The sequence below is a fragment of the Salmo trutta genome, chromosome 10 (assembly GCF_901001165.1).
Source record: "Salmo trutta chromosome 10, fSalTru1.1, whole genome shotgun sequence".
Taxonomy (NCBI): domain Eukaryota; kingdom Metazoa; phylum Chordata; class Actinopteri; order Salmoniformes; family Salmonidae; genus Salmo; species Salmo trutta.
In genome coordinates this window covers 15314689-15334857 of record NC_042966.1, presented here as the reverse complement: position 1 = coordinate 15334857, position 20169 = coordinate 15314689, and the positions used below count along the sequence as shown (strand labels likewise).

At 42.5% G+C, this 20169-nt stretch overlaps 1 protein-coding gene across 7 annotated transcripts in view; it reads right to left on the bottom strand.

The window, feature by feature from the left end:
• Positions 1-15572: 15572 nt before the first annotated feature.
• Positions 15573-20169, bottom strand: part of LOC115201197 (inactive ubiquitin carboxyl-terminal hydrolase 54) — a 32170-nt gene continuing 27573 nt past the window's right edge. For 6 of the 7 annotated variants that reach the window (XM_029764615.1, XM_029764617.1, XM_029764613.1 and 3 more), the window contains 3 exons: positions 19738-20169; positions 19405-19583; positions 15573-18758 (listed from right to left, as the gene is read on the bottom strand). The exon at positions 19738-20169 is cut by the window's right edge and continues 458 nt beyond it. In XM_029764615.1, coding sequence (XP_029620475.1) covers positions 18669-18758; positions 19405-19583; positions 19738-20169 — 701 coding nt within the window. In that variant the 3' untranslated portion in view covers positions 15573-18668. Of the gene's footprint in view, positions 18759-18946; positions 19047-19404; positions 19584-19737 lie in introns of all 7 variants that reach the window. The other variant, XM_029764619.1, reaches the window with a different exon arrangement.

The following is a 20169-nucleotide window of genomic DNA, read 5'->3' as shown; positions in this document are numbered from 1 at the left end:
TCTTCAGGGAGCCTGGTTCATCATAGCGCTTGATGGTTTTTGCGACTGCACTTGAAGAAACTTTCAAAGTTCTTCACAAAGTTCTTTACTCTCTGGCTCAGAGGCGCCTGCAATTAAAGGAACGGTTAACTAAAAAGTGGATACATTTGAACCTTTTCTACACATACAGGAGCGCTGTTTCGCTCGCTTGGATGCTTTCTCCGGTGAGATACGTTCAGTCTCTTGAAAATTGAAGGAAAATTATGAAACACAGAGATACGAAAGATACATTATTTGATATGTTTTATTGCATTTTTTGTTGGTAAATTTTTGGGGAAGCCTTGCTTCCCTTGGTGTCCATGAATACACACCACTGCTCCCTGGGCTAGTTGTTTAGACTTATGTTTATGTTTATATATTGTTTATCGGAGGTGACGACCATGTTATGGCTGTTACCCATCTTCCTTGTGGCTTCTAATCTCTAACATAAATGGTTGTAGCGTCCGTCTGTCAACAGACTGTGGGATGCGACGACTAACGAGGAACTTTGATTCGGGACGTAGATTTTTCGTCACTGATTATTTGGACAAATCACAATTTTGAAGGCACTCTAGAATTTGGGTTAACTGTGGGTTAACTGCCTTGTTCAGGGGTAGAACGACAGATTTGTACCTTGTCAGCTCGGGGATTCGAACTTGCAAACTTTCAGCATATTAGATGACTGTCATTCATATTCCATATACCCAGCTCAATGTCACATCGATAGGTTTAGGCTACTACATGACACTAAAATGTTCCCTGTACCCATCATGTGGTTGCTACAAACTAGCCTACGGATTAAAGTTTATAACATAGGTCCACAAGTCAAGAGACAAATTGGAGTAATCAAGGTGACAGACAGTGACACATTCAATACTGCCTTGCACACTCTTGCCTGCATCTAGCTGACCTACGGTGTAATCATTAGTCCAAACAGTTGAAAACGAGAGTTTCTATTGGACAAATTCAGGTAGGTTTATCCCAGTTTAGTTCGGTTTGCTTCCGTTTAAGAAACGTTTTTCAACAGAATCAGCGGAATGAATACACCCTTGATCACCCGCACACACAGTTCACTTTCATAGAAGCCACATACAAACAGTATCTTCACTTTGCTCATTGTATAATTCCTTCTCGCATCTACACGCTCTCGTCCTCTCACCTTTTCCCTTCGCTTGTGGGCTTCAGTGCACAACACAACAGCCATCTATGACCAGGCAAAAAAACATTTCCAAGCCAAACCTTTATACCATAACCGCTAACCACTACATCGTTGTCACCATGTTAGCTAACGTCATAGTCAACATAGCTACTATAACTAACGGATTAGTAAACCCGCTACAATCAAGCAGTAAAGTGTACAGCAAGCAGTTTAGCAGTTACACCGGCGAGCCCCGGTGGCAATAAATTAATAAAACCGAAAGCTTACCTTGACTTGAAAGAGTTCCAGTGTTGGATAGCATTAGCTAACTAACTAAAATAAATAGCATTCCTCTCTGTTTGAGCCGGGTGTTTGAGTAGGATAAATTAGCTAGCTAAGTAAGTAAAAGTGAAGAAAAAAAAATCACCACATTTCTGCACTGCAGTGCTAGCTAGCTGTAGTTTATGCTTTAGTGTTAAGTTCATTCTCTGATCCTTTGGTTGGGTGGACAACATGTCAGTTCATGCTGCAAGAGCGTAATAATTACTGTGCAACTCTATGGAAGGGGGGTGAGAACCATGAGCCTCCTAGGTTTTGTATGGAAGTCAATGTACGCAGAGGCAGACGGAAAATACCTGTCTTCCGTCTAGACCATGGTGCTACCCCAGAGAGTCCAGTTGAGGCTACTGAAGACCTTCATTGCAAAACACTGTGTTTTAAAACCTCTTAAATGTAAAGACCCTATTAGATTGTTTTTATTCAATTCAGTCTGGTATGAGAACAGTAGCCCCTATCTGCAAAAGCAGGGCGTCTGCGTAAAGCTGAGTATCTTGGCTATTGATCGGTGCCTTCAAATCTTTTGTATGACTTACTACCATATATGGGCATACACATTTATAAGGGCAGCCGAGCCAAAATAAACACAGAATACGTTGATACACGAAAGCCATGACTCCACATATCATGAGTATATCTTATTTGATATGGTAGAAATTGTGTTTTTATACTGAAGAAATAGCATTTAAGGATTGCAAGTATGTAATAGCACTGGAAAGATCTAATTTACAGAAATATGCCACTTTGGAGAGGTTTAGGGATACTTGGAAACATCCCGTGACCACACCTGACACCACTTACTAAAACATCTGCCCATTTGTAGTTGTTAGGTCTATCAATCCCATTTTTTTCTGATATTGTTCACATTTTGTGAACGCCATCTGAAGTGTTTCCAGCTCTAGTCATCAACAATTCACTTATTTACAACTTATTTACAACTTATTTACAACCTGGCCAAGATAAAGCAAAGCAGAGCAACAAAAACAACAACACAGAGTTACACATGGGATAGACAAACGTACAGTCAATAACACAATAGAAAATGGGATGCAACCAGTAAAGTCATATATTCATGTGCTCCTTCTCTGGTTCAGGCTGTTGAAGAGCTCCAGACTGCTTTTCAGTCACTGCTGGCCTCCCTTTATGGTCTCAAACTGGTCTTGAATGTAGAAAAAAACTAAATTCATGACCTTTACCAGAGCTAGAACTCTGCCAGAGAACATTAGTATTGTCACATCTGGTGGCTTATCCATTGAAAAAGTGTCATCCTACAAATACCTAGGTATTTGGTTGGATGACAAGTTGTCCTTTAAAGTTCATGTTGATAGTCTTGTGACAGAGCTTAAATTGAAATTGGGTTTTTATTTTCGTAATAAGGCTTGCTTCCCGGTTATGGCTAGAAAGAAGCTTGTTCAGGCCGCTTTTCTTTCTAATTGATTATGGTGACTTGTTGTATATGCATGCAACCTCCTCCGTCTTACAGAGGCTGGACTCTGTTTATCATGCATCCTTGCGCTTTATTACATATGTGTAATAATGTGTTGTGTTCATCTACAAAGCCCTTTTGGGTCAACTCCCTCTTTATCTCTGTAGTCTGGTCTCCTTCACCACCAGCAGTTACCATACCCGGTCTGCTAGGTGGTTGCTACTCAAAGTCCCCAGGATATTCACAGTATTAGGCAAGACTGCCTTCTCTTCTTGTGCACCAGACGCATGGAATAGTCTACAATCCATGCTTCATCTAGATATGGTAGTGCCACTGAATTAATTTAAAATATTGATGGGAGACTCTGTTACAGAGGAGTGTAAATGTTTTTCTTTAGGCTGGATCATGTTGTTGTATTGTATTGTTGTATGTTTTAATTATGTAATGTATGGATTGTTGTTGCCAGGTCTCCCTTGAAAAAGAGACTGAGTCTCAATGGGCTTTCCTGGTTAAATAAAGGTTACTTTCTTTGATTATTAAAAATGAAAGATGACTTTCAAAAAAATTAATAACAAAACGGTTATTTTGTGTGTGCTTGATCTTGTGTATTCTGAAGTATGTAACTCCTATCTTCTGATCATTTCCTCATAATCTCCAAGATGTCTTCTTTCCAAATATACCACGTTTTCTGCATGTCAGAATCATGTAATTACATATGAAAAGCAGTTACTTTTGGGTATGTTGATTTAGATGGAAATCTACATTTAGGAAACCCCTTTCCTGTAGAAACCCTGCTTCTTAAAATACATTTTCTGATGGGGAGAGAGAGAGATACCAATTGGAGAGATACAGAGAGAGAAAGAAGTAAAGTGACAGAAATACATGAATAAATAAATATAAAATGAGGATGTCACGCTTTAGGTTCAGGCAGGGGATTCTGGGGGTAAAAATAAACTGCAGTTTCTATATTTCTCTCCTCCTCCCTTCTCCTCCTCCTCCTCCTATTTTTAGCTCAAGACATTTCTCATTCAGAAAGCAGTGTGTACCAGTCTGCCACAGGAGCACACGTGCACGTGCACTAACACAGTGCTCAACGATGTAGGCACGACTAGAGAGGGAGTGATGGAGGGAGGGAGGGAGGGAAAGTGATGGAGAGAGGGAGCAGAGACAGAGAAGGGGGAGTAAGGAATGAAGAGAGGGAAGGAGGTGGAGGGAGAAAGAGGAGAGGATGAGAGAAAGGAAGAGAGGAGACTCATCGAAACGACTCAGAGAGAAGCATAAAGAAAGAACAAGATGAATAGAGACAAAAGGATGGAAAGAGTGAGATTGAATTGCTGCAGCTGGTTAATCAAATAGATGAATATTCCTTTGAGGAGAGGAGACACATGGGAATGCAGTTACATTCAGGTGGAACACACTAATGCACGCGTACACACACACGCACTTAGACTTTTATTGAAAGTTATGAAGTTATTAATTGTTTCCTTTCCAGGAACCACTACAGCTAACTGTCAATCCCAATTTAACTATACCAAACGTTAAGCTAATAGTTGTGACGGTGTGTGCATGCTTTCTTGTATGCATGAGAGAGAGAGAGAGAGAGATTGTTGCTTTAAGTTTCTATACTGACCTCTTCTGGTTGATTGGCAGACTGCAGCTTCATTCTCATTGGCCAGAGCTGGTCAGGACCTGTGGATCAGTCAGTCAGACCACTATCAGTTTCACTATGTAGTGTTGTACTCCATGAAGCCTCATTCATACCGGATGAAAGTATGTAACGCAAGAACACAATTACCTATGCAAAATGGCAGCATTTGGCTGACATTTTGGGCTGCATACTTTTGCATCCTTTTGCAGTGCAGCCATAGTTGCGAGAAGACATTTGGAGTTTGGAGTGCTCTTCATAATAAAGCATTGCATGCTTCTACAGTATCATCGCATTTGCATAGTAGCATACAGTTGAGCAGAGGTATTTTTAGAATTTGCACAGGTCCTTTTTTGGGGTTGCAATTTATAAAAGGCATTTAATGCAGCTCTACTTCATTTACATGCTTGGAGACTTTAGCAGATCATTTTTTAATACTACACATATGACAGAAATCAGTGTCTACTCTAGTACATTATTTGCTTTGTGAATGTAGTGGAGTAAAAGTAAAAGTGGTCAAAAATATAAATTGTAAAGTAAAGTACAGACAGTGGTGTAAAGTATTTCGTTTTTTTTTACTTTTCAAGTACTACTTTTAAGTAGTTTTTTTTGGTATATGCACTTTACTTTACTATTCATATTTTTTACAACTTTTACTTGAACATTTTGAAAATGAATGAGTCATCCAATATGCTGTAATAAAAATAAGGCCATGCTCATGAAACGTCACTTACCGCCACTTACCTCCCTCATCTTAAACGTCACTTACCGCCACTGGTTGGCTCAATATGGAAGTTGTTGAAAATACATTTGGTAGCTTCTATAGACAGGCAACATTTGATTTCTACAGACAGGCAACATTTGATTTCCAAACTAAGTTGTTCCCACCATTGTATTTAGACATTTGCAAAATGCCTATTGTAGCTGCTGTTCACTCACAGAAGCAATGAGCAAAAATAGAAAACAGAAGCATAGAAATACAATCCATAGAACAGACATTTCCATTTAAGTCAGGACTGGTAGCCATAGCAAGTGTACCCATGAGTTTACCAGTCAAACCAAATAAAAGTGTATTGGTCGTGTACAGAGTTTAGTAGATGTTATAGCGGGTGTAGCAAAATACTTATGTTACTAAATCCTAACAGTGCCGTAAAATGTCAAACAAGTACAAAAAAAATCAAATCAAGAAAATCTAAAATTGTCTGAATGAATCCAATTAACTACCCAAATAACCATGTATCAGTAATCAAAATGCAATCTAAGAATTATATGTTCAGCAGTAGATATACACTGAGTGTACAAAACATTAGTAACACCTTCCTACTATTGAGTTACACCCCCTTTTGCCCTCAGAACAGCCTCAATCCGTCAGAGCATGGACTCTACAAGGTGTGGAAAGCATTCCACAGAGATGCTTGCCCATGTTGACTCCAATTCTTCCCACACTTGTGTAAAGTTGGCTGGATGTCCTTTGGATGTCCATTCTTGATACACATGGGAAACTGTTGAGCGTGAAAAACCCAGCAGCACTGCAGTTCTTGACACACTCAAACAGGTACGCCTGGCACCTACTACCATACCCCATTCAAAGGCACTTTTGTCTTGCCCCTTCACCTCTGAACGGCACACATGCACAATCCATGTCTCAATTGTTGCAAGGCCTTCTTTAACATGTCTCCTCCCCTTCATCCACACCGATTGAAGTGGATTTAACAAGTGACATCAGTAAGGGATCATATCTTTCACCTGGATTCACCTGGTCAGTCCATGTCATGGAAAGAGCATGTTTTGCACACTTAGTGTATTAGTGAGCTATGGGCGGCCAGCTCTACGGAGAGTCTTGGTGGTTCCAAACTTCTTTCATTTAAGAATGATGGAGGCCACTGTGTTCTTCGGGTGTCAATGCTGCAGAAAGGTTTTGGTACCCTTCCCCAGATCTGTGCCTCGACACAATCCAGTCTCGGCACTCTGCGGAGAATTCCTTCGACCTCATGGCTTGGTTTTTACTCTGACATGCACTGTCAACTGTGGGACTTTATATAGACAGGCATGTGCCTTTCCAAACCATGTCCAATCAATTGAATATACAACAGGTGGACTCCAATCAAGTTGTAGAAACATCTCAAGGATAATCAATGGAAACAGGATGCACCTGAGCTCAATTTCGAGTCTCATAGCAAAAGTTCTAAATACTTATATAAATAAGGTATTTCTGTTTGTACACTACCAGTTAAACGTTTTAGAACACCTACTCATTTCTTTATTTTTACTATTTTCTACATTGTAGAATAATAGTGAATACATCAAAACTATGAAATAACACATGCAGACCTGTGCCCGTGACAACAATTTTGGACCCCCTTGTGGTCCCCCTAAATGTGGAGTATGAAATCATTTTTACATAACAAATTTTTGCTATCGTTCTTTTTACATCCATTGTTACAATATCTCTCTCATCATCATTCAATGCCTAAGTTTACCTCCATCCTCTGTATTCACATCCTACCATACCTTTGTCTGTACATTATACCTTGAAGCTATTTTATGGCCCCCAGAAACCTGCTCCTTTTACTCTCTATCCCGGACGTCATAGACGGCCAATTCTCATAGCTTTTAGCCATACCCTTATCCTACTCCTCCTCTGTTCCTGTGGTGATGTAAAGGTGAATCCAGGTCCTACAGTGCCTAGCTCCACTCCTATTCCCCAGGCGCTCTCTTTTGATGACTTCTGTTACCGTAATAGCCTTGGTTTCATGCATGTTAACATTAGAAGCCTCCTCCCTAAGCTTGTTTAATTCACTGCTTTAGCACACTCTGCCAACCCGGATGTCCTAGCCGTGTCTGAATCCTGGCTTAGGAAGACCACAAAAAACTCTGAAATCTTCATCCCTAACCACAACATTTTCAGACAAGATAGAACGGCCAAAGGGGGCAGTGTTGCAATCTACCGCAGAGATAGCCTGCAGAGTTCTGTCCTACTATCCAGGTCTGTACCCAAACAATTTGAACTTCTACTTTAAAAAATCCACCTCTCTAAAAACAAGTCTCTCACCGTTGCCGCCTGCTATAGACCACCCTCTGCCCCCAGCTGTACCCTCGATACCATATGTGAACTGATTGCCCACGATCTATCTTCAGAGCTCGTGCTGCTAGGTGACCTAAACTGGGACATACTTAACACCCCAGCCATCCTACAATCTAAGCTTGATGCCCTCAATCTCACACAAATTATCAATGAACCTACCAGGTACCACCCCAAAGCCGTAAACACGGGCACCCTCATAGATATCATCCTAACCAACTTGCCCTCTAAATACACCTCTGCTGTTTTCAACCAAGATCTCAGTGATCACTGCCTCATTGCCTGCATCCGTAATGGGTCAGCGATCAAACGACCTCCACTCATCACTGTCAAACGCTCCTTGAAATACTTCAGCGAGCAAGCCTTTCTAATCGATCTGGCCCGAGTATCCTGGAAGGATATTGACCTCATCCCGTCAGTAGAGGATGCCTGGTTATTTTTTTTAAATGCCTTCCTCACCATCTTAAATAAGCATGCCCCATTCAAGAAATTTAGAACCAGGAACAGATATAGCCCTTGGTTTTCTCCAGACCTGACTGCCTTTAACCAACACAAAAACATCCTGTGGCGTTCAGCATTAGCATCGAACAGCCCCCGTGATATGCAACTTTTCAGGGAAGTTAGAAACCAATATACACAGGCAGTTAGAAAAGCCAAGCACAAATTTGCTTCCTGCAACACAAACTCAAAAAAGTTCTAGAACACTGTAAAGTCCATGGAGAATAAGAACACCTCCTCCCAGCTGCCCACTGCACTGAGGATAGGAAACTCTGTCACCACCGATAAATGCACTATAATTGAGAATTTCAATAAGCATTTTTATACGGCTGGCCATGCTTTCCACCTGGCTACCACTACCGCGGTCAACAGCACTGCACCCCCCACAGCTACTCGCCCAAGCCTTCCCCATTTCCCCTTCTCCCAAATCCAGTCAGTCAGCTGATGTTCTGAAAGAGCTGCAAAATCTGGATCCCTACAAATCAGCCGGGCTAGATAATCTGGACCCTTTCTTTCTAAAATTATCTGCCGAAATTGTTGCAACCCCTATTACTAGCCTGTTCAACCTCTCTTTCGTGTCGTCTGAGATTCCCAAAGATTGGAAAGCAGCTGCAGTCATCCCCCTCTTCAAAGGGGGGGACACTCTTGACCCAAACTGCTACAGACCTAAATCTATCCTACCCTGCCTGTCTAAGGTCTTCGAAAGCCAAGTCAACAAACAGATTACCGACCATTTCGAATCCCACCGCACCTTCTCCGCTATGCAATCTGGTTTCAGAGCTGGTCATGGGTGCACCTCAGCCGCGCTCAAGGTCCTAAATGATATCGTAACCACCATCGATAAGAAACAATACTGTGCTGCCATATTCATTGACCTGGCCAAGGCTTTCGACTCTGACAATCACCACATCCTCATCGACAGACTCAATAGCCTTGGTTTCTCAAATGATTGCCTCACCGGGTTCACCAACTACCTTTCTGATAGAGTTCAATGTGTCAAATCGGATGGCCTGTTGTCCGGGCCTCTGGCAGTCTCTATGGGGGTGCCACAGGGTTCAATTCTTGGGCCAACTTTTTTCTCTGTATACATCAATGATGTCGCTCTTGCTGCTGGTGAGTCTCTGATCCACCTCTACGCAGACGACACCATTCTGTATCATTCTGGCCTTTCTTTGTCACTCTGTTAACAACCCTCCAGACGAGCTTCAATGCCATACAACTCTCCTTCCGTGGCCTCCAACTGCTCTTAAATACCAGTAAAACTAAATGCATGCTCTTCAACCGATCGCTGCCTGCACCTGCCCGCCCGTCCAGCATCATTACTCTGGACGGTTCTGACTTAGAATATGTGGACAACTACAAATACCTAGGTGTCTGGTTAGACTGTAAACGCTCCTTCCAGACTCACATCAAACATCTACAATCCAAAGTTAAATCTAGAATTGGCTTCCTATTTCGCAACAAAGCATCCTTCACTCATGCTGCCAAACATACCCTTGTAAAACTGACCATCCTACCAATCCTCGACTTCGGCGATGTCATTTACAAAATAGCCCCCAATACCCTACTCAATAAACTGGATGCAGTCTATCACAGTGCCATCTGTTTTGTCACCAAAGCCCCATATACTACCCACCACTGCGACCTATACGCTCTCGTTGGCTGGCACTCGCTTCATACTCGTCGCCAAACCCACTGGCTCCAGGTCATCTACAAGACCCTGCTAGGTAAAGTCCCCCCTTATCGCCGCTCACTGGTCACCATAGCAGCACCCACCTGTAGCACACGCTCCAGCAGGTATATCTCTCTGGTCACCCCCAAAGCCAATTCCTCCTCTGGCCATCTCTCCTTCCAGTTCTCTGCTGCCAATGACTGGAACGAACTACAAAAAATTTCTGAAACTGGAAACACTTATCTCCCTCACTAGCTAACTGTTGAGGATCTTATCCCGATCTTATCCCGGTATTGGGATTCATTGTCATGTGACCATGGCGGGGAATTCAAAACTGCAAGAGTAATCATTTCAAATAATCAAATAATCAACTATTTTCCTCCATTTGAAAGATATATCTCCTAAATCTAACCACGCTGTCCGATTTTCAGAGGCTTTACGGAGAATGCATAAAGTTAGGTTATGTTAGGAGAGTACATTGACAATAGCTGTGTGTAAAGTTTAGCCAATTCAAAGAAGGGCATCAACAGACAGAAAACTAGCTAGAATTATGCACTTACCTTTGACAATCTGCATCAGATGACACTCATAGGACATTATGTTATACAATACATGCATTTTTAGTTCCATCAAGTTCATATTTATATCCAAAAACAGCATTTACAGTCGCGGTGAAATTCAGAATTTTTTTCGGCTCGAATGCTCCCAGTGAATCCAGCATTACAAATCACGGAATTACTATTCGAAAACATTGGTAAATTATAATATTGTCATTCAAAGAATAATATATTATCATCTCGTAATTGCTACCGAATGGCCAGATCTCAAAATAACTTTACTGGGAAATCACATTTTGCAATAAACTGGGTACTATGCTAACAACAGCAAGCTAAGCTATAAGCTAAGCTAAGCTATACAGTTAGCATTAGCATCATCTAATATCGATAATAACATTCTAAATATCCCCTTACCTTTGATTATCTCCATCAGAAGGCGCTGCCAGCGATCCCAGGTCCAGAACAAATGTGGTTTCTTTTGACAAAGTTCATAATTTATATCCAAATAGTTAGCGTTCAGTAGGCTCCCACAAAATGAGGTGGGCAGTGTAAAGTCACGCCGAAAAGCTAAAGAAAGTAAATAATCTATTTACGTTTGTTCAAACATGTCAAACGTTGTTTAGCATTAATCTTTTGGTCCATTTTTAACGTGAAACATCAGTAAACATCAGTAATATTTTCACACAACCTATCAAGTGTCTAGAATATACGATTATGACAAAGACACTCTTCTCAGATTTATGCGCAGGCGCAAAAAATGAAGTGATGACGTGTCAACTTGTAAGCATTCTAATTCGGTCTGTATTAATCACAGATGCGTCAAACAACTTTATAAAGATCGTTGACATCTAGTGGAAGCCTTAGGAGTTGCGAACTGAATCCTTTCTCACTATGGTATCTATAAAACAATGACACTAAATAGCACAGTCACAAAATTCAATTTTTTTTTAAATCTATTTTTCACAGGTTTTTGCCTGCAATATGAGTTTTGTTATACTTACAGACACCATTCAAACTGTTTTAGAAAATTCAGAGTGTTTTCTATCCAAACCTGAACAATAATATGCATATTCTAGCTTCTGAGTTGGTGTAGGAGGCAGTTAAAAATGGGCACATATTTTTTTCCAAAATTCTCAATACTGCCCCCTAGATTAAACAGGTTTAAGCACCAGATGTCAGAGCAGCTCACAGATCACTGCACCTGTACATAGCCCATCTATAATTTAGCCCAAACAACTACCTCTTCCCCTACTGTATTTATTTATTTTGCTCCTTTGCACCCCATTATTTCTATTTCTACTTTTCATTTTCTTCCACTACAAATCTACCATTCCAGTGTTTTACTTGCTATATTGTACTTACTTTGCCACCATGGCCTTTTTTGCCTTTACCTCCCTTATCTCACCTCATTTGCTCACATTGTATATAGACTTATTTTTCTACTGTATTATTGACTGTATGTTTGTTTTACTCCATGTGTAACTGTGTTGTTGTTTGTGTCGAACTGCTTTGCTTTATCTTGGCCAGGTCGCAATTGTAAATGAGAACTTGTTCTCAACTTGCCTACCTGGTTAAATAAAGGTGAAATAAATAAAAATATAAAAAATTAGACAGTGGCAATGATGATGTTTATGAACATGTTTTTTTGCCTGCTAATGCCTGCAATGCAGTGAAGAAAACGATATGACAACAATAACGTCTAATGTAACTGGCCCCTCTAACAGTACAACTGGCCCCAGCTTGGACCCCCCAGTTGAAATGGTCTAGAACCGCCACCGCAAGGTTGGTCTATAAAAAGCTGGAATACTTCTTTCTTGACAGCATTCCGTTTACACATATGGTAAAAGTCACAAACAAGATCTAACTAGAAAGAACACACAAAGGGCCTTTATTCTTGGAGGGCTCAAGTGGGGACGTGGAGGAGGAATCTGAACGCGGTTCGCTAGAAGAGTCCGGTGTTCCAGCCTGTGTAAAGGTGCCTATTGTATTTCTTTGTAGTGCATACATGTTTCAAATTTGCGAAATTGATAACATCTTATATCTAATGCAAAGGCATTTTAGAAGGATTGCCTCTGTAGCTAATACCGGGCACTCGTTCATTCTTCATCTCGCAGGCTTCTAAACTCCCGACTCCATTTAATGCCAAGATGTTTATACTTATTTTTGATTATACTTTTGTAATGCTTTTTGTGACGTGTATCATAATTACAGTTAGTCTCAGGTTGCGTGATCCTCGTAATGTTACGTGGAAAATACAACTAATGGGACGCAGAACTAAATGTATATTCTTTTTCGTATTTGCATTACATTTCTTTCACTAACAAATGCGAGTGAACTGCTGCCACTTTAGAGCCCACTAACTGTCCATCTTATGTTCGCTAACATTAGCTTGAAACAATTAGTGTTTACCTTTCCACAACATACGGAGTCAAAAATGGATTTGCCCATGTGTTTACGTACAGTTGACAGTCTGCAAACTCAGCATCACAACAAACAGGAGGAGCAGACACGGGGTAGCTACGTTGAATATTGATGTATTAATCTCCATGTCCGTTGACACAAACTCCTTACATGTCTATGTGTTGCAGCTCGAGAATCGGGATGTTTTTAAACAAAAAAAATAAAATCGGGGCCAATTCATTTCTGTGTACTTTTAACTCGGATCTCATTCATGGACAGATAATTGCGTAGTTGGTATGCAAAATGCGTGCATGTTGGCAGGTCTACATGTGGAATCATGTAGTAACCAAAAAAAGTGTTAAACAAATGAAAATATATTTTAGATTTGAGGTTCTTCAAATAGCCATGCTTTGCCTTGATGATAGCTTTGCATTCTCTCAACCAGCTTCACCTGGAATGCTTTTCCAACAGTCTTAAAGGAGTTCCCACATATGCTGAGTACTTGTTGGCTGCTTTTCCTTCCCTCTGCAGTCCGACACATCCCAAACCATCTCAATTGGGTTGAGGTCAGGTGATTGTGGAGGCAAGGTCATCTGATGCAGCACTCCATCACTCCCCTTCTTGGTCAAATAGCCCTTACACAGCCTGGAGGTGTGTTTTGGGTAATTGTCAAGTTGAAAAACATATGATAGTCCCACTAAGCCCAAACCAGATGGGATGGCATATCACTGCAAAATGCTGTGATAGCCATGCTGGTTAAGTGTGCCTTGAATTCCAAATAAATTAGACAGTGTTACCAGCAAAGTACCCCCACACCATAACACCTCCTCCATGCTTTACGGTGGGAAATACAAATGCGGAGATCCGTTCACCAACATCATGTCTCACAAAGACACTGTTAAGCAGAGTGACACAGGGGAACACAAGAGCAGACTCAGATGAGGAAACAGGGATGAATGAACCAAATATTTGTTACACAGAGAGATATGGAGTGCAGATCCGGGGAAGCTCGTTAAAGAAAAAAACAGATGTGGAGACTGAGGTTGGAGTTAGCTGAGTAGAACAGGGTACACAGGCCCTGAGGGGAATCCAAGGTAGTGGTGGTGAGTAAAATCCAGAGTAAGGTAGTTGGGTGGTGAGATGTGGAACAGGAGACAGAGCGGTAACTGCAATGAGAGGATAAACGGTGTCAGGCAGGGAAACAGGCAAAGCAGTGTAACAGGATCTTGAATAATCATAAATGGCTAGAATCATGAACAGACTGAGCAGAGATTACAATCTGGCAGAGTGGAAGTGGCTGGACTGAGTATTCGTAGAGGTCTTGATTATGGAATGAGTTGCAGCTGGTAGGGATCTGCTCTGACTCCAGCACACCTGTCTCAAACCACACAATCACACGGAGAGGGAGCGAGAGAGAGAGTGTACAGGGTGAGTAACTGCAGATCAAGAAGACACCGGATGAACAGCAGAGCAGCATGTGACAGACACGGTGGTTGGAACCAAAAATGTCCAATTTGGACTCCAGACCAAAGAACAAATTCCCACCGGTCTAATGTCCACTGCTCGTATTTCTTGGCCCAAGCAAGTCTCTTCTTCTTATTGGTGTCCTTTAGTAGTGGTTTCTTTGTAGCAATTCGACCATGAAGGCCTGATTCACACAGTCTCCTCTGATCAGTTGATGTTGAGATGTGTCTGTTACTTGAACTCTGTGAAGCATTTATTTCTGTCACAATTTCTGAGGCTGGTAACTCTAATGAACCTCTCCTCTGCAGCAGAGGTAATTCTGGGTCTTCCATTCCTGTGGTGTTCCTCATGAGAGCCAGTTTCATCATAGCGCTTGATGGTTTTTGTGACTGCACTTGAAGAAACTTTCAAAGTTCTTGAGATTTTCCGTATTGACTGACCTTCATGTCTTAAAGTAACGATGGACTGTCGTTTCTCTTTGCTTATTTGAGCTGTTCTTGTCATAATGTGGACTTGGTGTTTTACCAAATAGGGCTAGCTTCTGTATACCACCCCTACCTTGTCACAAAACAACTGAATGGCTCAAACACAATAAGAAGGAAAGAAATTCCACAAATTAACTTTTAAGGCACACGTGATAATTGAAATGCATTCCAGGGGACTACCTCATGAAGCTGGTTGAGAGAATGCCATGAGTGTGCAAAGCTGTCATCAGGGCAAAGGGTAGCTATTTGAAGAATCTCATATATAAAATATATTTATTTAACACTTTGCATATGTGTTATTTCCTAGTTTTAATGTCTTCACTATTATTCTACAATGTAGAAAATAGTAAAAATAAACAAAAACCCTTGAATGAGTAGGTGTCCTAAAATTTGCAAAAAATAATATTTGTCATTATGGGGTATTGTGTGTAGATTATTTAATCAATTTTAGAATAGGGCTGTAACGTAACAAAATGTGTGAAAATATCAAGGGGTCTGAATACTTGCCGAAGGCACTGTATGCACATATATGTAGGGATCTCAATTGTGTTAAGATTCTGTTTGTATAGCGGCAACTCAACAATCTGTTTGATATTTGGTGAGCGTGCTGCCCAAATTGTGGCTCTCTGGTGTAGTATTTTGAATGATTTTATTGATGTCTGTTCAGACAGGCGTAATAACATTAACAACTCCTCCAGCACCCCTACTTTGCGCAGCTATGGGCGAAACTGTGCAGGGAAGCCATTTTGCCTAGCTAATTGCTCAGGTACAGTATAAATAAGGCTTAAATGCCATGATACCCAGCCTCCTCCCTTCACATAGAAAGCAGCCAATGAGAAGACAGAGTCAGATGAGTGGTTACGCCCCATTAAGAGAGCAGTGGTAATAACTTTATTGCAAAAATACAGGATCGCTCTTTCCCTCGTTCGCCAAGCAATGATACCCAGTACCAACACACACAAACACCCTACATGCACACAAACACATACAACTCGCTCTCTAAAAACGACTCCTAGCCCTCTTTCATCCTCACATCATCTCCATTTCACACACATACAGTACATCATTTTATCTCCTCTCTACGTACTCTCTTTCATTCGTCATCACGCTCTTTCTTCCACTCTCTCTTTGCATTGAATTTCCATTGACTGTTCCTAGCATAGTATACAGCCCTCAAACTCAACTCTGGACCTAGAAGCCAGTTCAACTGTGTTTCTTTTCATTGTTCCCCTCTAATCAGAGACTGATTTAGACCTGGGACACCAGGTGTGTGCAATTCATTATCAGTTAGAACAGAAAACCAGCAGGCTCCGGACCTCGTAGGGTAAGAGTTGAATACCCCTGGTATACATTATCCCTTCTTACTACATAGTGAACCACTTCAGTACTATGTATGTATATGGTGCGAATCGGAAATCACACCCTATTCCCTATGTAGGGCTCTGGCCAAAAGTAGTGTGTAGTACATAGGGAGACGGGTGCCATTTGGGATCGAGCCTATGACTTAGTACAGAGTTCAACAGCAGCATTTAATCACGTATCTTCTTGACTTAAATTCGTAAATAAAGCGTCCGTTCGTGGGCGTGTCCACTTCCTGCATCCTATCTGTCAGGTCAGAGGTCAAGGGTCAGGAGGGAAGGTTGATTTGCATAGCAGACTCATGCGCTACAGTTGGCTACATTCTCCAACATCCACAACACAAACAACAGCAACAAAATAATCAAATTAATAAATACATTTTTTTTTTTTAAATCACAATGTTAAAGACAGACAGAGAGAGCTGTGTCTTTGTCTAAGTGCCAACCTTTGGTTTAGATACAACAATCATTTATCAGTTCTGTCTAGATCTCGCTCTGCACTGGCCATTGGTCTCCAAATAGGGATTAGTTATAATGTATTACATGTATGTACTTATTATGTATATACATACATATTATATGTACATATGTCATAACATGTTCAGCAGGTTAAATGATATCATAACATTTTCAAGACATGTCAGTGTTATTCAGTTAGGGGTAAGTCAGAGAAATAACCCTGTTATAACTGGAGGATGAGAGACATTGCCATGATACAAATATATCATTGCATGGCCTTAAAATATATCTCTAATACCTACAGTACATATATATATATATATATATATATGAAGTATATTTATAATGTAGTGTTTCACCATTCATATCTGAGTAACATCAGGGTCAGAGCTGAACTGAAAGGTCCAGAAGAAGATAGAGAATCTCAGTAACTAAGAACCAATCATGTTAACCTGAGGCCTCAAATAAATTAGATTACATTTACCCTTCATCAAGTACACTTCATCAAGTACACTTCAGCAAGTACCGTTCAGCTAGTACACTTTCCTAAGTACCCTTGAGCAAACATACTTCCCAAATTACAATTTAGTTCCCTTAACCTCGCTCTATCAAAGCTCTCTCTCTCTCTCTCTCTCTCTCTCTCTCTCTCTCTCTCACGTTACATCAGGTGTGCAAAAGTTTGTTCCATTTAGCTACCGTTATCTGTAAAAAAAAAAAAAAAAAGGAAGGTAGTTTCTCCCGATAGAAATGGGAGAGCAGCGTTAGCCATTACAACGGTCAGTCAGGTGACCTCCAGCTGGACACTTGTGAAGGTCACTCAATCCAGGACCAGGAGTCACCACTAAAGTATCAATATCTTCATTATTATCATTATTAGTATGAACATTCCATAAGGTCTTAATAACATACAGGTTTCATATATCGTTTTTCTGTACATGACTTTAGTTATTATTAGAGTTCAGTCTATACGTAGCTATGTAGGCACGTACGCACTAGTCCTGGGGTTCCCTTGGAAACAACATATCCAGGTGTGCTGTGCTGTCATCAGACAGGAAATGCCCATAAAGAAAAAGGAAGAAGCCGTGGCTTATCGGTAACCCCCTCCCCCTGTGGATCTTTCAGTCACCTAAAGGTTCCAGAGCCCCTCTGATTGGGGCAGATAAAGCAGGGAGATCATAGGCTAAACCAGGCTAGCTAATCTACTCCCTCCTTTATAGACCCAAAGAGGGGAAGGCTAGCAGGATAATGTTCAGAGTCGGACTATATTAGGAGGCTAACAGGCTAGCAGGTCGCAAGCTAGCTAGCTAGAAGTGTAATTAGGTGAGTTTGTTGTTTTGGGTTTCAGAGTAATTCCTGCTGAGGGGGACTAAGAATGACTGCATAGACTGAATAGTTGAAGAAGGGCGGAGGGTGTGAGATGGGGGTAGAGGGAGGTTAGTAGACCACTGAGGGACGGATGTGGGGAGAGGTGTGTGTTTGGGGTTGGGGGGGGTCCTAGACCAACCCCCTATCGTGGCGATGGGTGAGGTGCAGGGCTGCTTTGGAAGATGCCTGTAGCAGTGTGGAGAGTTAGGACCCCGGATGTCTGCCCTGGGAGATGCCTTTAGCGGTGTCGAGGGTGAGAACCTGCAAATAGCTGTCCTGGGAGGTGCCTTTAGTGGTGTGGACTATTAGGACTCCAAAGAGCTGCCCTGGGAGGTCCCTGTAGCTGTGTGGAGAGTAAGGACCCCATAGAGCTGCCCTGGGAGGTGCCTGTAGAACTGTGGAGGGTTAGGACCCTAGAAGGCTGCCCTGGGAGGTCCCCGTAGCGGTGTGGAGGGTAAGGACCCCATAGAGCTGCCCTGGGGGGTGCCTGTAGAACTGTGGAGGGTTAGGACCCTAGAAGGATGCCCTGGGAGGTCCCCGTAGTGGTGTGGAGGGTAAGGACCCCATAGAGCTGCCCTGGGAGGTGCCGGTAGAACTGTGGAGGGTTAGGACCCTAGAGGTCCAATGTGGGATGTGCTTGTAGCGGTGTGGCGTGTTAGGACCCCGGAGAGCTGCCCTACGAGTTTCCTGTAGCGGTGTAGAGGGTAAGGACCCCAGCAAGCTGCCCTGGGAGGTGCCTGTAGCGTAGATGCATATGGAGGCACGTCAGTGGTCTGAAGACCACTGTCTTAAGTGGTCTGAAGTCAGCTTCACCCCCGTCAGACACCAGAAACTCCCCGTGCCATTGGGCATCTCCTGCAGGGGGAGGGACAACACAGTGACGGACAGGCCCCAGAGGTGAAGGGTAAGAGGTCATGAAAGGACTGGGTGATGATAATTATGACAATGATTATGATAATGATTATGATGATGATTATGAAGACGAAGATAATGAATCTGATGATGACTAAGATGAAGATAGTGATGATGAAAATACATATTACGATGAAGATGGTGATGACGAAGATGATGATGGTGTAACAATACAGGGTCTCAGAGGAGATTAGGTAAGTAAGCAGAGGCACTGACATCTGTCTGCTTCACCTTCAGAAGGAGACGGGGGATAGAGAAAGAGAGACGGGGGATAGAGAGAGAGAGAGAGAACAGCAGTGTGATGGTATTGCAGATGAGAATTGGAGGTGAAAACAGAGATGCAGCTCTACAGCATGACCACTGGAGTGCAGCAGTGCATGTGTGTGTGTCAGTGGAGGCTGCTGAGGGGAGGACGGCTCATAATAATGGCTGGAACGGAACTAATGGAACGACATCAAACACATGGAAACCATGTGTTTGATGTATTTGATACCATTCCACTAACTCCGTTCCGGCCGTTACCACGAGCCCGGTCTCCCCAATTAAGGTGCCACCAACCTCCGGTGGTGTTTGCATATGATAAACTCACAAAGCTGCGTGCTGCGGTGAGACGGTGGCGACGCGGGTTGATGACTGTGCCGCTCAGACTGCGGACCATTGTACTGCTGCTGTCAGTCTGGTACACACTCCCCTCCATGCTGGTGTTGGGAGTGAAGGAGCGGGCTGGCCCTCTTACCCTACACTGCAGCCTCCCGGCCGGGCTGCCACCTGGTCACACGCAGGACAAAAGCTGGAGGTCAGGGATTATACACACTATATACACACATAGCTTCGTACACACACTAGACACACAGCTACTGTACATACACACACTTTAAACATAAACACACATACACACAACTACAATATCTACGGTACGTACCTCTACTTCCTGCCTGGAGACTGGCCCGGTACAGGAAGTCCAGCTCTGATAACTCTGCCTCCTCAGGGTCACAGGGTTCATGCTGTGCAGGGGCAGGCTGGGAGTTGTATTTTCTGTGGGAGAGGTGTGCCTTATTAGGGAGGCAGCGATCTGGAGGTGTGTCATATGGCGTAACCACGGCATCTGGGCGGTCCAAGCTCCAGGAGGACCAATGACTTGTGTTGGTGTTGAAGGTGGAAACTTGATTGGGCCAATCAGAAGAGGCGGTGGGCGGGGAGGGGTGGGGCTGACTGCAGGGGGGGGTGGGCGGAGGGTCAGACTGTTTGTGTGGGGGCTCAGGGTCTGTATACATGTGTGGGGAGTCAGTGTTTGAATGTGGGGGTGGGGGTGGTGTGTGTTGGGGGTCAGCGGGTGAATGTGTGTGTGAGGGGG